Source organism: Lipotes vexillifer, unplaced genomic scaffold, assembly GCF_000442215.2.
Source record: "Lipotes vexillifer unplaced genomic scaffold, Lipotes_vexillifer_v1.1 scaffold738, whole genome shotgun sequence".
Taxonomy (NCBI): Eukaryota; Metazoa; Chordata; class Mammalia; order Artiodactyla; family Lipotidae; genus Lipotes; species Lipotes vexillifer.
The window spans coordinates 1,608,616-1,622,025 of NW_006769699.1; the positions used below are offsets into that span (position 1 = coordinate 1,608,616).

Consider the following 13,410-nt stretch of genomic DNA (forward strand, 5'->3'; position numbering starts at 1 on the left):
CTCTTAGCTGTAATACATTACTATGAAGAACTTTCTGCAGGTGAGACACATGCATGGTTCTTAAAGGGCCAGTATATAAATCTTATTCCCCTACTGCACTCTCACAGAAGAAAAAGAAGAAGAGAAAGGAGGAGGGGGGGTGGGGGAGAACAAGAAGCAGCAGCAGCACAGGTTGACAGGGTGACGGGATTGACGTATGAGGACAGGACAATTCGCTTGATCAGTAAAAGCCTTTGCTGGAGAGTTGGGAGAAAAATGATGAGGACAGAATAGGAGTTGAACAATTGAGAGAGTACTAAGCTTATAGAACTTACTGTGGATGTCTCATGTGAAGAGTGGAGTGGTATGTGCCCTTTTTTTAGCCGTGATGTCTGGGCGGTGGACATCATATGACACTGAAAACTGCTGTCAACCTTACCTGACTACATTTTGGGAACAATACCAATCTGAACTCTACCGTTTGGAGTCAGAGGTGACCCTAGTACATTTCCTAATAAAATAGATATGGTTATTACTAGTGCCGTGTGTATGTAATTGGTTCAGCTCTGGGAGAGGAAGTCCCTGACTCGGATGGCATGAGTTTCAGCCATATTCCAAGTGACATATGACTGCCACCCAGAGATTTCAGACAAGCCATGGGAGACACTCCGGGTGATTCCACATGCCACCCTGTTCCAGACTTGGTCCCATTCATATGCTCTAATTCTGAGGCTCCAACGCATCGTTGGTGACCACCTGGGTCTTTTGCTCTCATTCTGGCTCAAAGGACCAAGATCTTGCTCCCCCCCTGAATGTTTGAGCACAACATAAAAGCCAGCTTAGCTGCATCAGGAGTAAAAATAGGATATTTGCTGCTCCAGTGGGCTGGCATGATGCTAGTTAAACTTGACTCTACCCCACCCCGAGCCCTTCCTGGTTGTGGCTGCTTTCGGTGCATCTTCCTCACTTCTGTTTGCCAAAATTCAAATTCAGATCAGCCTCCTCCCCTTCTGTTGCATCACTTTCCCTCTCCCTAACCTCCCTCCAGCCCTGCCATCACCCACAGCTTGTACCTATGGAGACAAGTTGATTTAAGCACTAGCGGGTATCCTGGCTCTTAAAGCAGAAAGGGATGCAGTGAATAAAGAAAAACACAGCTTCCACTCCTATCTCCAATCCTTGGTCCTAGGCTGAATGTTGCTACTGGTAGATGCCCCTTTGGACTGCAGTCTGGCTGTGTTGGTTGCCTGGTTGGGGGAAAACAGGAGAGGCTCATTGGATCTCAGAGCACCCTCCAAACGAGAAGCATGTTGTACGCCAAGCAAGCAGCTCCTGCTGCCGACCCGGGGCTGGGCCCCTTTGTAGTACTTTTCCCTGCTTTACATCATCAGAAGAGCTTATCTTCTTACCAGTTCCTTCCCCCAGAGGTTGCTATCTTAGAAGCAGGGAACCATTTTTAATTGGTTTGTTTATTACTTCCAAGTCCCAGTCGTTAGAGGCAATGTTTCACTTACATTTGCCTCAACTGCTTTCCATTGCCTGGTAGAGCAATGTTTAGTCACATTAAAATGAAACCAGTCTAGCAGTTAGCATCTAGTGACAAACATATTTCATTTATGTAAAACTGTATGTTCCAAATTTAAACATATTCAGTGTTTACTGAACATCCAAACATATAGCTTAGGATAAAGGAAAACATAACATCTGTTTCTGGAGCTGAAGCACAATCACTGCTAAATATCTTGTGAAGACTTTTAGTCCAGTTCAAGGTGACTCTCCTAGAATGTGCTGGTCTCCCCCCTAAAAGTAGAGCCTCAGAGAGTTAACAGGGCAGGCTGTCCCGCTTTGGATACAGTGGAATTAAACTGAGTGGGTGTTTACTTCCTTTTTATCCCACTAGTGATTTTTTTTAATGTCATCTCACTGGCTTGTTTGGATATGTCTTTTTTTTTTTTTTTTTGCAATCCCCGGGCCTCTCACTGTTGTGGCCTCTCCCGTTGCGGAGCACAGGCTCCGGATGCACAGACTCAGCGGCCATGGCTCACGGGCCCAGCCGCTCCGTGGCATGTGGGATCTTCCCACACTGGGGCACGAACCCGTGTCCCCTGCATCGGCAGGCGGACTCAACCACTGCGCCACCAGGGAAGCCCTGGATATGTCTTTCACTTTGGAAAGAGGCAACTTGCACAATCAAGTTAAATGGCTTGATATTCACATCCTTTAATCACAGCTTGCTGCCTGCACATTTTACGGCTGCACAATTTTGGTGACTCTCCAATACAGAGAGTGTCTCTCTCTCTCTCTCTCTCTTTTTCTCTCTCATTCTGTCTCTCCCCCCTTGTCTTTCTCCGGTTGGTGTCAACAGTACCCATGGTGTAGGTTTCCCTTTAAATATTTCGGGGTTTACAATTTACTTGTACATTTGTGATTCAGCACAGGCCAGGCAAAGTGACAGGCAAATCAAAATCAGATATTCTCTACAAATAACACAAATTGGAAAACTCTTAAAACTTTTCGAAACCCATGATTTCCTAAGCCATTTTCCTGCCACAGTTTTAAGATAAATGATTAGTAGTTTTATGAGTCACCTCATTTAGAGGCAGTTTTTATTGTGTCGTGACAGGAATTTTATTTGTTTCCCTTTGCACAAAGTCATAAGTCTTTTGTCTAAGATGAGAATGCCTTTTTTTTCCCCCTGCTTTAATTTTGCTTACATTTCTTATAACAGTCTAAAATCACAAGCTAGTACATTTTCTTTGGGTTATCAGTTATGGCTTCAGTTGTGATCAAATAATATTTGTGAAGTAAATTTTAAAGTATTTAAAGCATCACAGTGTTGAATTCCTATGAAACACTTTATTTTTAAAAATTGGTTTTAGTCAGCATGCGAGGGGCATAAAATTCCCTTTTAGTTAGTCATTTGATAATAGTTTAAAAATGATAATTTGATACCTAGTTGTCTTCATTCAGCATACATAAAAAGTTACAATTCTTGAATGCCATAATTCAGCCAACATCGATGATTTGAAGAGAATGAGAGGACCAGGGAAGCCAGCTGACTTCTCTTAGTTTGACATCATAGTCTGTGGGATAACCTTGTTATGCTGGATCCTAAAGATTCTTCCCCAGTCTGTCGGCAGCCACAGGCACTGTCTTGCTGTGCTCAAGGGGAGAATGATGCTAACATTTCTGTGCTGTGTTTCAGCAACTTGGAAGTGTATACAGTATACTGGCTGCAATCCTGAACGTTGGAAACATTGAATTTTCTTCTGTGGCAACCGAACACCAGATTGACAAGAGCCACATTTCTAATCATGCAGCTCTGGAGAACTGTGAGTTTTATTATCTTGCATTCAAAACTGAACTCCTAAAAAAAGTCTGACTACATACTGAAAGTGTCACATAGGGATAACTTCAAGCAGTTGTACTTCTATGGAATCCTAAAAACGAATACTCAGGTTCATTTTGTGTCAAATGGAGTTTTCAAAGTCCACTATTTAAAACAGATCTTCATGGCTACAAATAAACTAATTACTGTAGAAAACATTTCTAAAGGCTAGGCTTTCATGATTATTTTAGGAGCTATTTACATTTCAATGTAAAAACACAGAAAGCGTAATTAAAATTTAGCAAACTGATCTGAAAAAGAGTTAAAGCTGTTATTGTGATAACAATTTGGCATCTGTATCATTTTATAAGTAATAAAGACCTGAATATTTATTTTCGTACTGGATGGATTTTTTATACGCATTCATCTTGGGTTGATTAATTTTGGAGTCATTTTCTATGCAAGAAAAGTATATCACGGTATTTGCTTCAAATCAGCTTTTCTCTTACTGGCAGAGTTTGATGAATTATTTTAATAATTTAAGGTTTCTCACTGATACCGTCCAGTGGCAAAGCTTTTTAATTTAGAATATACCCTAATTTTTATTTTTAGTGTTGTCATATGCCTCCACAATTCCAGATTTGTTAAAGTTTCATTCATAACCTAGGAAATAATGTTATAAAATTTTGTTTATATATTTTTTTCTGATTTATACTTCGTCAGGAGCAGAATGATAATTTAGGATAATTTCAGAGGGCCACCCTGGTCTGGATCTGTCCCCAAATCCCCATCATCTCCATCCCACCAGCTTAGTAATACAGCAGAACAAGTGTCTGAGGTTGGCATGTAATGATTGGCAGGTACCTAGAAACCGGTTCTGGCTTTTCATATATAAAGAAGACTTCATTGGCACATAAGATATTAGGTTATCAGAAGTGGAAGGAATTGCCAGAAAACGCCAATGATAAGATTCAAACCTCACCATCTGATCATAATTACAAGAGTTATCAGCAACCAACAGAATGAGTTGCAATAGAGCTATGTCGTAAATATGAGTACACTTAGAAACTACCGAACTGAAAAATGATTTTGATGATTGGAAACCCATTTCCGTATAGCAGGAGACAGTCATATGGGTCACAGAAGGTTAATATTAATATGAAGATAGTTAAAACTAATTAAGGCACTCATGGAAAATAGAAATTTTACTAATTTACATTAAAGTGATTTGTAATTAAAGTTACAAGGAATTATCTCCAAACCAGGACCATGTTTCCAGATGATTTTACAGGTGCATGGTCTCAATCAGGCACCAGTTTTGTCCATTCTATCCCAAAACTCTCTCCCAAATATGACCTCTTGTCTTTCTCTCCATCATCATTATTCTCATCTAAGACACATCACCTCTCACCTGAACTAAGCGACCACCCAGTTGTTCATTGCACGTTAATTCTTGAACTTTTCCAGGTTGTCCTCCACAGTTCATTCAGGAACCACTTAACACATGTATCCGTGGTGTCTCTCCGCCTTCCTCTCCCATCCTTGTCCCTCTCCTTCTCCCCCTCTGTCTTCCCACTTGTTCTTATTGATTAGCTTCCCATTCCCTCTGGATAAAGGCCATCAAGATGAGAACTTTGTCTTAAAAGGGGTTCTACTTAGCAGTATATCCCCAGGTAAAACGCCTGGCATGTAGTAGATGTTCAATAAATAAATATATGTCAAATTAATGAATAATGGGGGAATAGAAATAGACATACCAGTCAATAGGAGACATTATTCAGAAACAGAGCAAAGTAGAATTACCAGAAAGGCATTACAAATCACTAGGGAATCAGTGTTGTAGGGACAAGCAACTGGCCGACCATTTGGAGGAGGGGGAGTTTGAATCCTTCTCATACGCCATATACCAAAGTGTATGCCAAATGTCTATCAATTTAAATGCAAATAAGTAAATAAATACATACATACATAAATGTACAGGACAAAATGCATTTATAGAATCCTGAGATGAGAAAAGACTTGAAGGACTTTATGTGCAGAAAACCAAGAGCAGAAATAATTTTTTAAGTGGATATTTGACTACATAAAAATTAAAGCTTTCATACCAAAAAAAGAAAAATAAATTAAATTGCAATGCAAATGAAAAATGAGGGAAAATACTTGCAACATATATATCAAAGCATTATTTTCTTTAAACTCTTATAAATTGATTAGGGAGAGATGAGTATATCAATGAAAGATAGGCAGTTTACAAAATAAGAAAATGAAAGTGTGGCAGTTTACAAAATAAGAACCACAAATCACTAATAAAAATATGAAAAGAAGAAAGTATTCAGCTTTGCTATGAGTCAAAGTGAAAGAAGAAAGCATTCTTTTTAAAAATAATAATCCCTGGTGTCCATGAAATTGTGTTGAAATTATTTAACTTTCATTTGGCTGATTAGGAGTACAGTTGGTTCAGAGTTTTTGAAGAACAGCTAAATAGTATATATCAAAAGGCTTAGAAGTGTTTATATACTCAACCAATTGCTGAATTTAGGCAGTTTATGCTAAGAAAATAATACAAGACAGAAGCACAGATTCATGCCCAAAATATTCATCCTAGCATTCTTTACAATTGTGAATATATGGAAGCAACCTAAATATCCAACAATTTAAAAATTGATATGTTATTATATATGTCAGAATATTTTGCAGCAAATTAACAAACAGTATTCAACAAAATGGGAAATGCTTAAGCTATTAAGATAAAATATATGTGCAGAATAGCGGTAATAAACATGCCTAGAAGGAAAGAAACGCAGAATGTTTTCTCTGAAGGTAGGATTTCTATTAAGCTTATATTACTTCTACATTGTGAAAAAATATTTTGTTTAAATAAGGTTCAACAATTTTAGCAACATAACCAAGAAATATCTTGTCCCAAGTGCTAAAACTAAATTTAAAGTGTTCAAAATATTTTAAAAGGGGAACGACTGATTAGAGAAATCAGCCTATCTGTCATGTAATAGTTTGGGTTAAGGATGTTTATTATATTCAAAAATGAGTTTTGTTCACTGAGTTAAAATTACCTGTGATATTTAATTAAGTATTAAATATTTATTCGGGCAATAAGTTTTAACAAACTTTAGTCATTGACATATATAACTGAAAAATAGTAATATGATTAAAAAGTATATGAATGTCAAGACGTTTTATGCTCGTTCGTTTCCATCTTGCAAAAGTTACTTAAAATGCATTTATTTGGGTATATCCCTGAAGTCTAGGTAACTTTACAATTAATTTCCATGTTTTGAAAATGTGTCTATAATAATGGCATCCAAATGATAGCAAAACTGTTCATTATGTTTTTAAATATTTTAACATAATTCAGTGAAATTGTGTTTGGCATCACCTAAACAACCACTGGTTTGTGTGGAAGGTCACTCTATCAGCCAGCTCAGTTTGGGTTGTGCTGTATTATACAACAGCCTGTAGCTGACCAGTCGAGATAAGCGGAGAAAGATGATCAAGAAGAAACATAGGGCTCCTATTGAATATGATATTCTTTTCATATTATAAAACCTTCACATGTTTATTTCATGTCATTTGAAGAAGGTGAATTAAGACATTTTCATTCTCTGGGAAGCGACATCATTGTCATCATATCTTCTAACAACACATGTTTATTTATTTTTAGCTGCTTCTTTGCTTTGCATTCAAGCAGATGAGCTACAAGAAGCTCTCACCTCCCACTGTGTGGTCACGAGAGGAGAAACCATCATACGACCCAATACTGTAGAGAAGGCTACTGATGTCAGGGACGCGACAGCAAAAACTTTATATGGACGCCTGTTTAGTTGGATAGTCAATTGCATTAACAGCTTATTGAAGCACAACTCATCACCCAGGTAAAAAACTTTATAGAACTTGTTCCCCAAACGTCAGGTGATGTAAGTCTGTTTCCTAATTTACTGATTTGTCTGTGAGTCCCTTTGAAAATGTTTCTAATTGGTGTCACTTAATTATTAAAGTTCTGTTTCTAGTTTAAGCTCTGCTTTATTTCCTAATGGTGCCACTTCATTGCATCAGGTAGCTATAAAACTTTAAAACTGCTGGGACACAGAAACTGTAGCAACATGAATAAACATAATAGAAAGTGATTTTTTAATGTGACTTCTCACTGTCAGTTTATATGTTCTTTTAATTAGAAGGTGTACTGTGAAGCAGATACCATTTTATACTTGCAGGGAATGTCTATTCAGCAGTTCTTTGTCTTTGTTTTGAGGGATTGAATTAAATTTTCAAGGCAAAGGAAAACTTTCTTTTCAGAGTTTAACTCTCATCATAACCCAGCAGGGGTACATATGATCTTCAATGAAATTTGGTTAAGAAATGCTCTAGATAGCTAATAAGTGATAGAGCAAGATGTGAACAGTAGTGTTATCTGACCATAACAGACGCAAAATGCAACTTAAGTCTCCAGCCTGTCTAGTGCCTTATCTGAAATCGCAGCCACCATTGAGTGCTCTCTGTACACCAGGGATTGTGCCGAGATATATCCTTATATTTACATCCAAAGCTTTGCTCTCCTATAAATTATATAATCTTTAGAAATTTGTATGTGAAAAATATGGTGGATTCCTACCTTAAGATCACCTCTTTCACACTTGCTTACTAAGCGTAAAAGACCATTTCATATACATTTCAGGGGTGTAATTCACTGTTATTTTTCCACTAAAATACACACCATACCACAGTATCATTCAGACTATCCAAGAGAGTTAAGAACATCGAGGAATAACGTTCTTAAGTCTCTCTCCCTCAAAATTAGCGAACAGAGGTAACCATTGTGGAGGAGCAGGGGAAAATTGCATCTGGAATATTGAATTGTGAAATAGTATTTAATTGTATTTTGAAGTATTTCGTTATGATATAAATTAATATATATTTATATCTTTCTCCAGGTTACTGTTCATCCTATATTAAAACTTATGAGTGGATAATTAAAAACCAAATAACAGTTCTTTAAAATAAGTAAAATATCTTTAGCAGGATGTTTTAATTGTCCTAAAATGAGAGACTAAATACTCTTTCACAGAATTTTTGCTTTTCTGGTATGGTTTTTACTGAACATATTCATACTATATTCTGAGTGCTGGCTAGGTTTTCCCTGTGATTCATGACTCTAGGAGTAGTTTCTGTAGTACAAGGAAAATATTATACTGTCTACATATTAAAATGAATGCTACCTAGTTAATGTTCTGTGGAGGGAAACTTTTTCAATTAAGAAAATTTTCACATGGACATATATACACTACCAAATGTAAAATACATAGCTAGTGGGAAGCAGCCACATTGCACAGGGAGATCAGCTCTGTGCTTTGTGACCACCTAGAGGGGTGGGATAGGGAGGGTGGGAGGGAGACGCAAGAGGGAGGAAATATGGGGATATATGTATATGTATAGGTGGTTCACTTTGTTATACAGCAGAAACTAACACACCATCGTAAAGCAATTATACTCCAATAAAGATGTTAAAAAAAATAAAAAAATTCAAAAACAAAAGAAAAAATTTTCACTCTATGTCCTGGTAGTAGTTTCTTAGCTAAATCGCAAAAGTGTCTCTGAGATACCCTGCTTTGAATTACCTCCTAAGAAAATAAATAAGAACTCAAAATAATGCCTCTTCAATCTTGCAGTGGGAATGATGATGAGCTAAGCATTGGCATTCTGGATATATTTGGCTTTGAAAATTTCAAAAAAAATTCCTTTGAGCAGCTGTGCATTAACATTGCAAATGAACAAATTCAGTTTTATTTCAATCAACATGTGTTCGCCTGGGAACAGGTAAGTTGAGGTACTTTGTTATACATAGTATAGATGCATGCAGTGTGTGTGTTCTGTGGAGAATTGTACTATGAAGCAGGATCTAAATCATAGATTTAGAGCCTGAAGCATTTAATAAAGACCAAAAAAAGATGTCCTGTTCTCCATGCTCATTATAAAAACAAAAACAAGCCAAAAAGCTGGTATGAATTTAGTGTGTCTTGATACGTGATGCTGAGTGTACTCCACCAGCAATCACTGGACTCTTCTCCAAAACTTAGCACGTCTGAGTCCTTGCAAACAAAGAAGTTTCCTTTGGAAATTTAAGTAAGCAGATGTGTCTAGCTCTTTCTCTTGCTGTAGACTGCATAGCTGAAATTCTGTTTGAAATGTAAATATCCATCTAAAATGCATTAAACTTCAGAATTCCAGTTGCTAGGCAGCAGAATGCAAGATAATGGATTTGATGTAAATGCCATGAAACGGTAATTTTGTCACAGTACAATGTGTAATAATGATTCAGCTTCAAAAGTCAGAAACTCACTTGCATTGCATTTGGCAAAACGTTAGTGTTAAAATTATTTAGTTAATCAAGTCTAAAAGAAATAGTAGTATTTTATGTCATTTAGTGTGCTATTTCTCCTTTAAATAATATTAAATTGTTTCGTGTTTACTGATTAAAACTGAGGTTTTTGTTTAAATTTGAGATAAATTAGAGGTACATGAACCTCTTTTGATTCAAAATATTTAGCCTTATTGCAAATTTACTTTGAGATCGCATTTCGAAAACAGTAGTTGCACAAAAAATGTTTGGATTGTGACATTTCTTACGTCAAAAAAGGGACATAAATTTAAGATTTTATCTGTGTTTGCACAGCTCTCATCTACCCCAGATTCTTGTTCATCACATACTCATTCTCTCACCCTCTCCCTCTACCCCTTCTCCACTCCTGTCCAGTAGCACCATCCTTTGGCCTAGTTACATGATGAAATCTTTTAAAGTCTTTAAAAACAGAGCCCTTCTCCAGCCTGCTATGTCTGCAGCCATGGCCCTCCCCCTTCCCTTCATAGCCAGGCTCCTTGAAAACATATTCAACCTTCACTGTAATGTACTGATTTCTTCCCTGCCTGGGTACATTGAGTCCGTAGTGTCTGGCTACTGGAAGGGCCCTTCTTAATCTCATCAGTCATTAGTATCAGAAACATTTTAGGCTCCACATTATTATTGTCAACCCTGTTGACAGATTCCTGTTTCTGGAAAATCCCTCTTGTGTCATCCCTAACACGCTTTCTGTTTCTCTTGCTCTTTGATGGGTTCCTCCTTTACTCTTCCTGCACCAGCCCATAAATCAGCGGTTCTTAACCCTGGCTACATATTTGAATCACTTGGGTAAAATCCCAGTGCTCAGATCCTATCCCAGACCCATTAAGTCAGATATCGTCGAATGAGACCTAGCTATCACTATTTTTTAAAGGTTCCCAGTCTCTTCCAATGTGCAGCCAATTACTGCCCTAAATGCTAGCTCCCAATGGGTTCCATTTTTGACCTCTTCTTATATTCACTAGGAAAGAATCTATTTCCAATATTTCAACTACTCCCTAAATGCTAGGGATGCTTCAGTCCTCACCTCCAGCCCATGCCTCTCTCTAAACCTCCCCTGATTAGGACAGCTTCCAGAACTTTATCCAGAATTGAACTCATCATCTTTCCCTCCCACTTATATTCTTTCTTAGAGAATGGCATCTCTATCCACCAGCTTACTCAAGCCAAAAATGTTATGTTACATTTCATTTCTCATTTCTGAAATCCAAAATATCAGTGAGACTTATTCTTATTCCTCCCTCCCCTATGGTCCAGGAAAAACATTTGACATTTGACATCACAGTATTTAGTTTCCATTTTTGCTCTCTCTCACTAGGCTGAACACTCCTTGAGGTCAAGGAGTGTGGGATTGTGTATTAATTCTTTTTGTATCTTCACAGCCTGACATATAGCAAATGCTCAATAAATATTTATTAATCAGTGTCATCTTGCTTTAATGATTCACAGTGTTCACAGAATCCATTCTAACCAGAAATTGAAATAAGTAAATTTTTTTTGGTTTGGACTTTTTGATAGGGATCTATTAGGATTACTTGCTTCATGGGACCAGGTGCGTCTTTGTGTATTTCCCCATCTGATTAATTAATTAACAACTTGTGTTAGCAGACTTCTATTATTCTTCTCTTTGGGGGGTTGAGGTTAGAACCTGATTTTATTGGAACTACCCTTTAAACCCGTGTACATATCTTTCAATAATTATTTGCTTTTCACTTTTTTATAAACTTGTAGTTTACAGTTCACTTTGATTGATAGCCTTGAATTTCATTCATCATCCTAATGCTCTTAATTGTTTTGGCTTTGGGCTTGCTACAAATGAAGCTACTCTAATATGGCTCTTTTAAAAATATCCTTGAGAGGCTTTCAAGACAAAACCAAGTCAAAATTGCCCCAACAAATTAAAAATGCAAGTAGGATCCAAGATTATGCAAAGCACTTTGAGGAATTAAGGCCATTCCCAGTCCTTTCAAGTGCCTTCCTAGGTTAATGACCCAAGCATCCCTACTTCATAATCTTACGGACCAAGCACTGGCAGCTGAGTGATCAGGTCAGTGAATCTGTGATCTGGTGGACACAGGGGTCGTCAGAGATTCTGTTGATTTTAATGTGTGTGTGCACCTGTTTGGGTTTTTTTTTCCTTTCTCTCTGTCACTTACGTGTGAAAGCAAAAATTGTAACTGAGAAATGCTTATGTAGCTGTATGTATTAGCTACCACAGATAAAGAGAGCACATTTACACCAATTTCTATGCATAAGAAACAGCTACTTAAGCCAAATCATTAATTAAAATCATGGTCACACTTCTGGTCAAATGTAATCATAGGTTTGACCTAAGAGCTCCTTCGCTTAATAAAGCTGTTATTGCTTATCAGGAAGATGTAATATTCTCAGTTTCGTGGACATACAAATGATCTATCCAATCTGAGCAAGACACAAGCCTTGGGTAGCATCTACACCGAGGAAACCACTTCTGGTTCTGCTTTAATCAACAAATATTATCTTTATTGTCAGTCCTACAACATTGGGACATAAAGCTTAGCTAAAGGCGTTTCCTGTTTTTGCCCCAGTTCTGTTTGCATGTGATGTACAGTAAAGTTGGTTATGAAGGTATTTTGAATGTCATTTTCCTATTTCTTTCTATTAAAACAATAATCAGTAGACTACAGTAAAACATGTTTAGTGAAAGACTTTATGACAGTGACCTAATCCATAGTTTGTTGAGTAGATAGTTTTGTTTCTCAGAATGGTCGCCTCCAACTAACCATTTGTATGCCTTTTGAAACATATTCCTAAGTCTGGGAACCTCATTTTTTAAAAAAATATTTATTTATTTATTTGGTTGCACGTGCTCTTAGTTGCGGCATGCAGCCTCCTTAGTTGTGGCATGCAAATTCTTAGTTGCAGCATGCATGATCTAGTTCCCTGACCAGGGATCAAACGCGGGCCCCCTGCATTGGGAGTGTGGAGTCTTATCCACTGGGCCACCAGGGAAGTCCCTGGGAACCTCATTTTTAACTCACTGGCAGCTATGCCTCTTTTCTTCTCAAAACCTACGTTTCTATGGACATAAATTATATTCCTTGTAATCTCAACCCACAACCAAGAGCATCCAGAACTTGTATCTTTTTTTTCTCCTTACTATCTAGATATTTAGAATGTCTAAGACAGTAGGTCTAGAGTAGTATTGTTTTTCTAATGTGTATAATATATAGCTCCTAAAAATTGTCTGGTTTGCTATTTCATTTGAAGTTAATATTTGAATGTAACATTTGAAGCTTCCATACTTTTACAGCACTAGAAGAACCATTTGACTTTAATAAAATTTAAAGGAACAATTTATGTCTGAAAACAGTAGTTTGAAAGTTAGATAATAATCTAGGTCCCCCCCCACTGCAAATAGGTGATGAGGAATATGGTTGTAGTCTTTTAAAATTCAAGACTCAATCAAACTCTGCTAAATAAGTTGCAACTGAAAAGTGTATACTTTTCTGTCAACTTTATTAATTCCACAAATAGAGTATTCATATTTCAGCCTTCCCTATTTGATTTGTAGAGCATTATTTTATGCACATTGTTTACTTCCATATTTTTCAAAAAGCTTTTAATTAGCATCTCAAAGAGCAGCAAACAAGCCATCGCATTTCTAATAAGGGAGGCATCTTTTCGAAATAGCCCTCACACTGAATCTCCATGG

The 13,410-nt window shown here is 37.2% G+C and overlaps 1 protein-coding gene across 1 annotated transcript in view; it reads left to right on the top strand.

Moving 5' to 3' along the window:
- Positions 1-13,410, top strand: part of MYO3A (myosin IIIA) — a 176,002-nt gene that overhangs the window by 93,236 nt on the left and 69,356 nt on the right. The window contains exons 16-18 of the mRNA XM_007445869.1: positions 3,185-3,311; positions 6,987-7,197; positions 8,989-9,136. Of these exons, the coding sequence (XP_007445931.1) occupies positions 3,185-3,311; positions 6,987-7,197; positions 8,989-9,136 (486 nt within the window). The remainder of the gene's footprint in view (positions 1-3,184; positions 3,312-6,986; positions 7,198-8,988; positions 9,137-13,410) is intronic.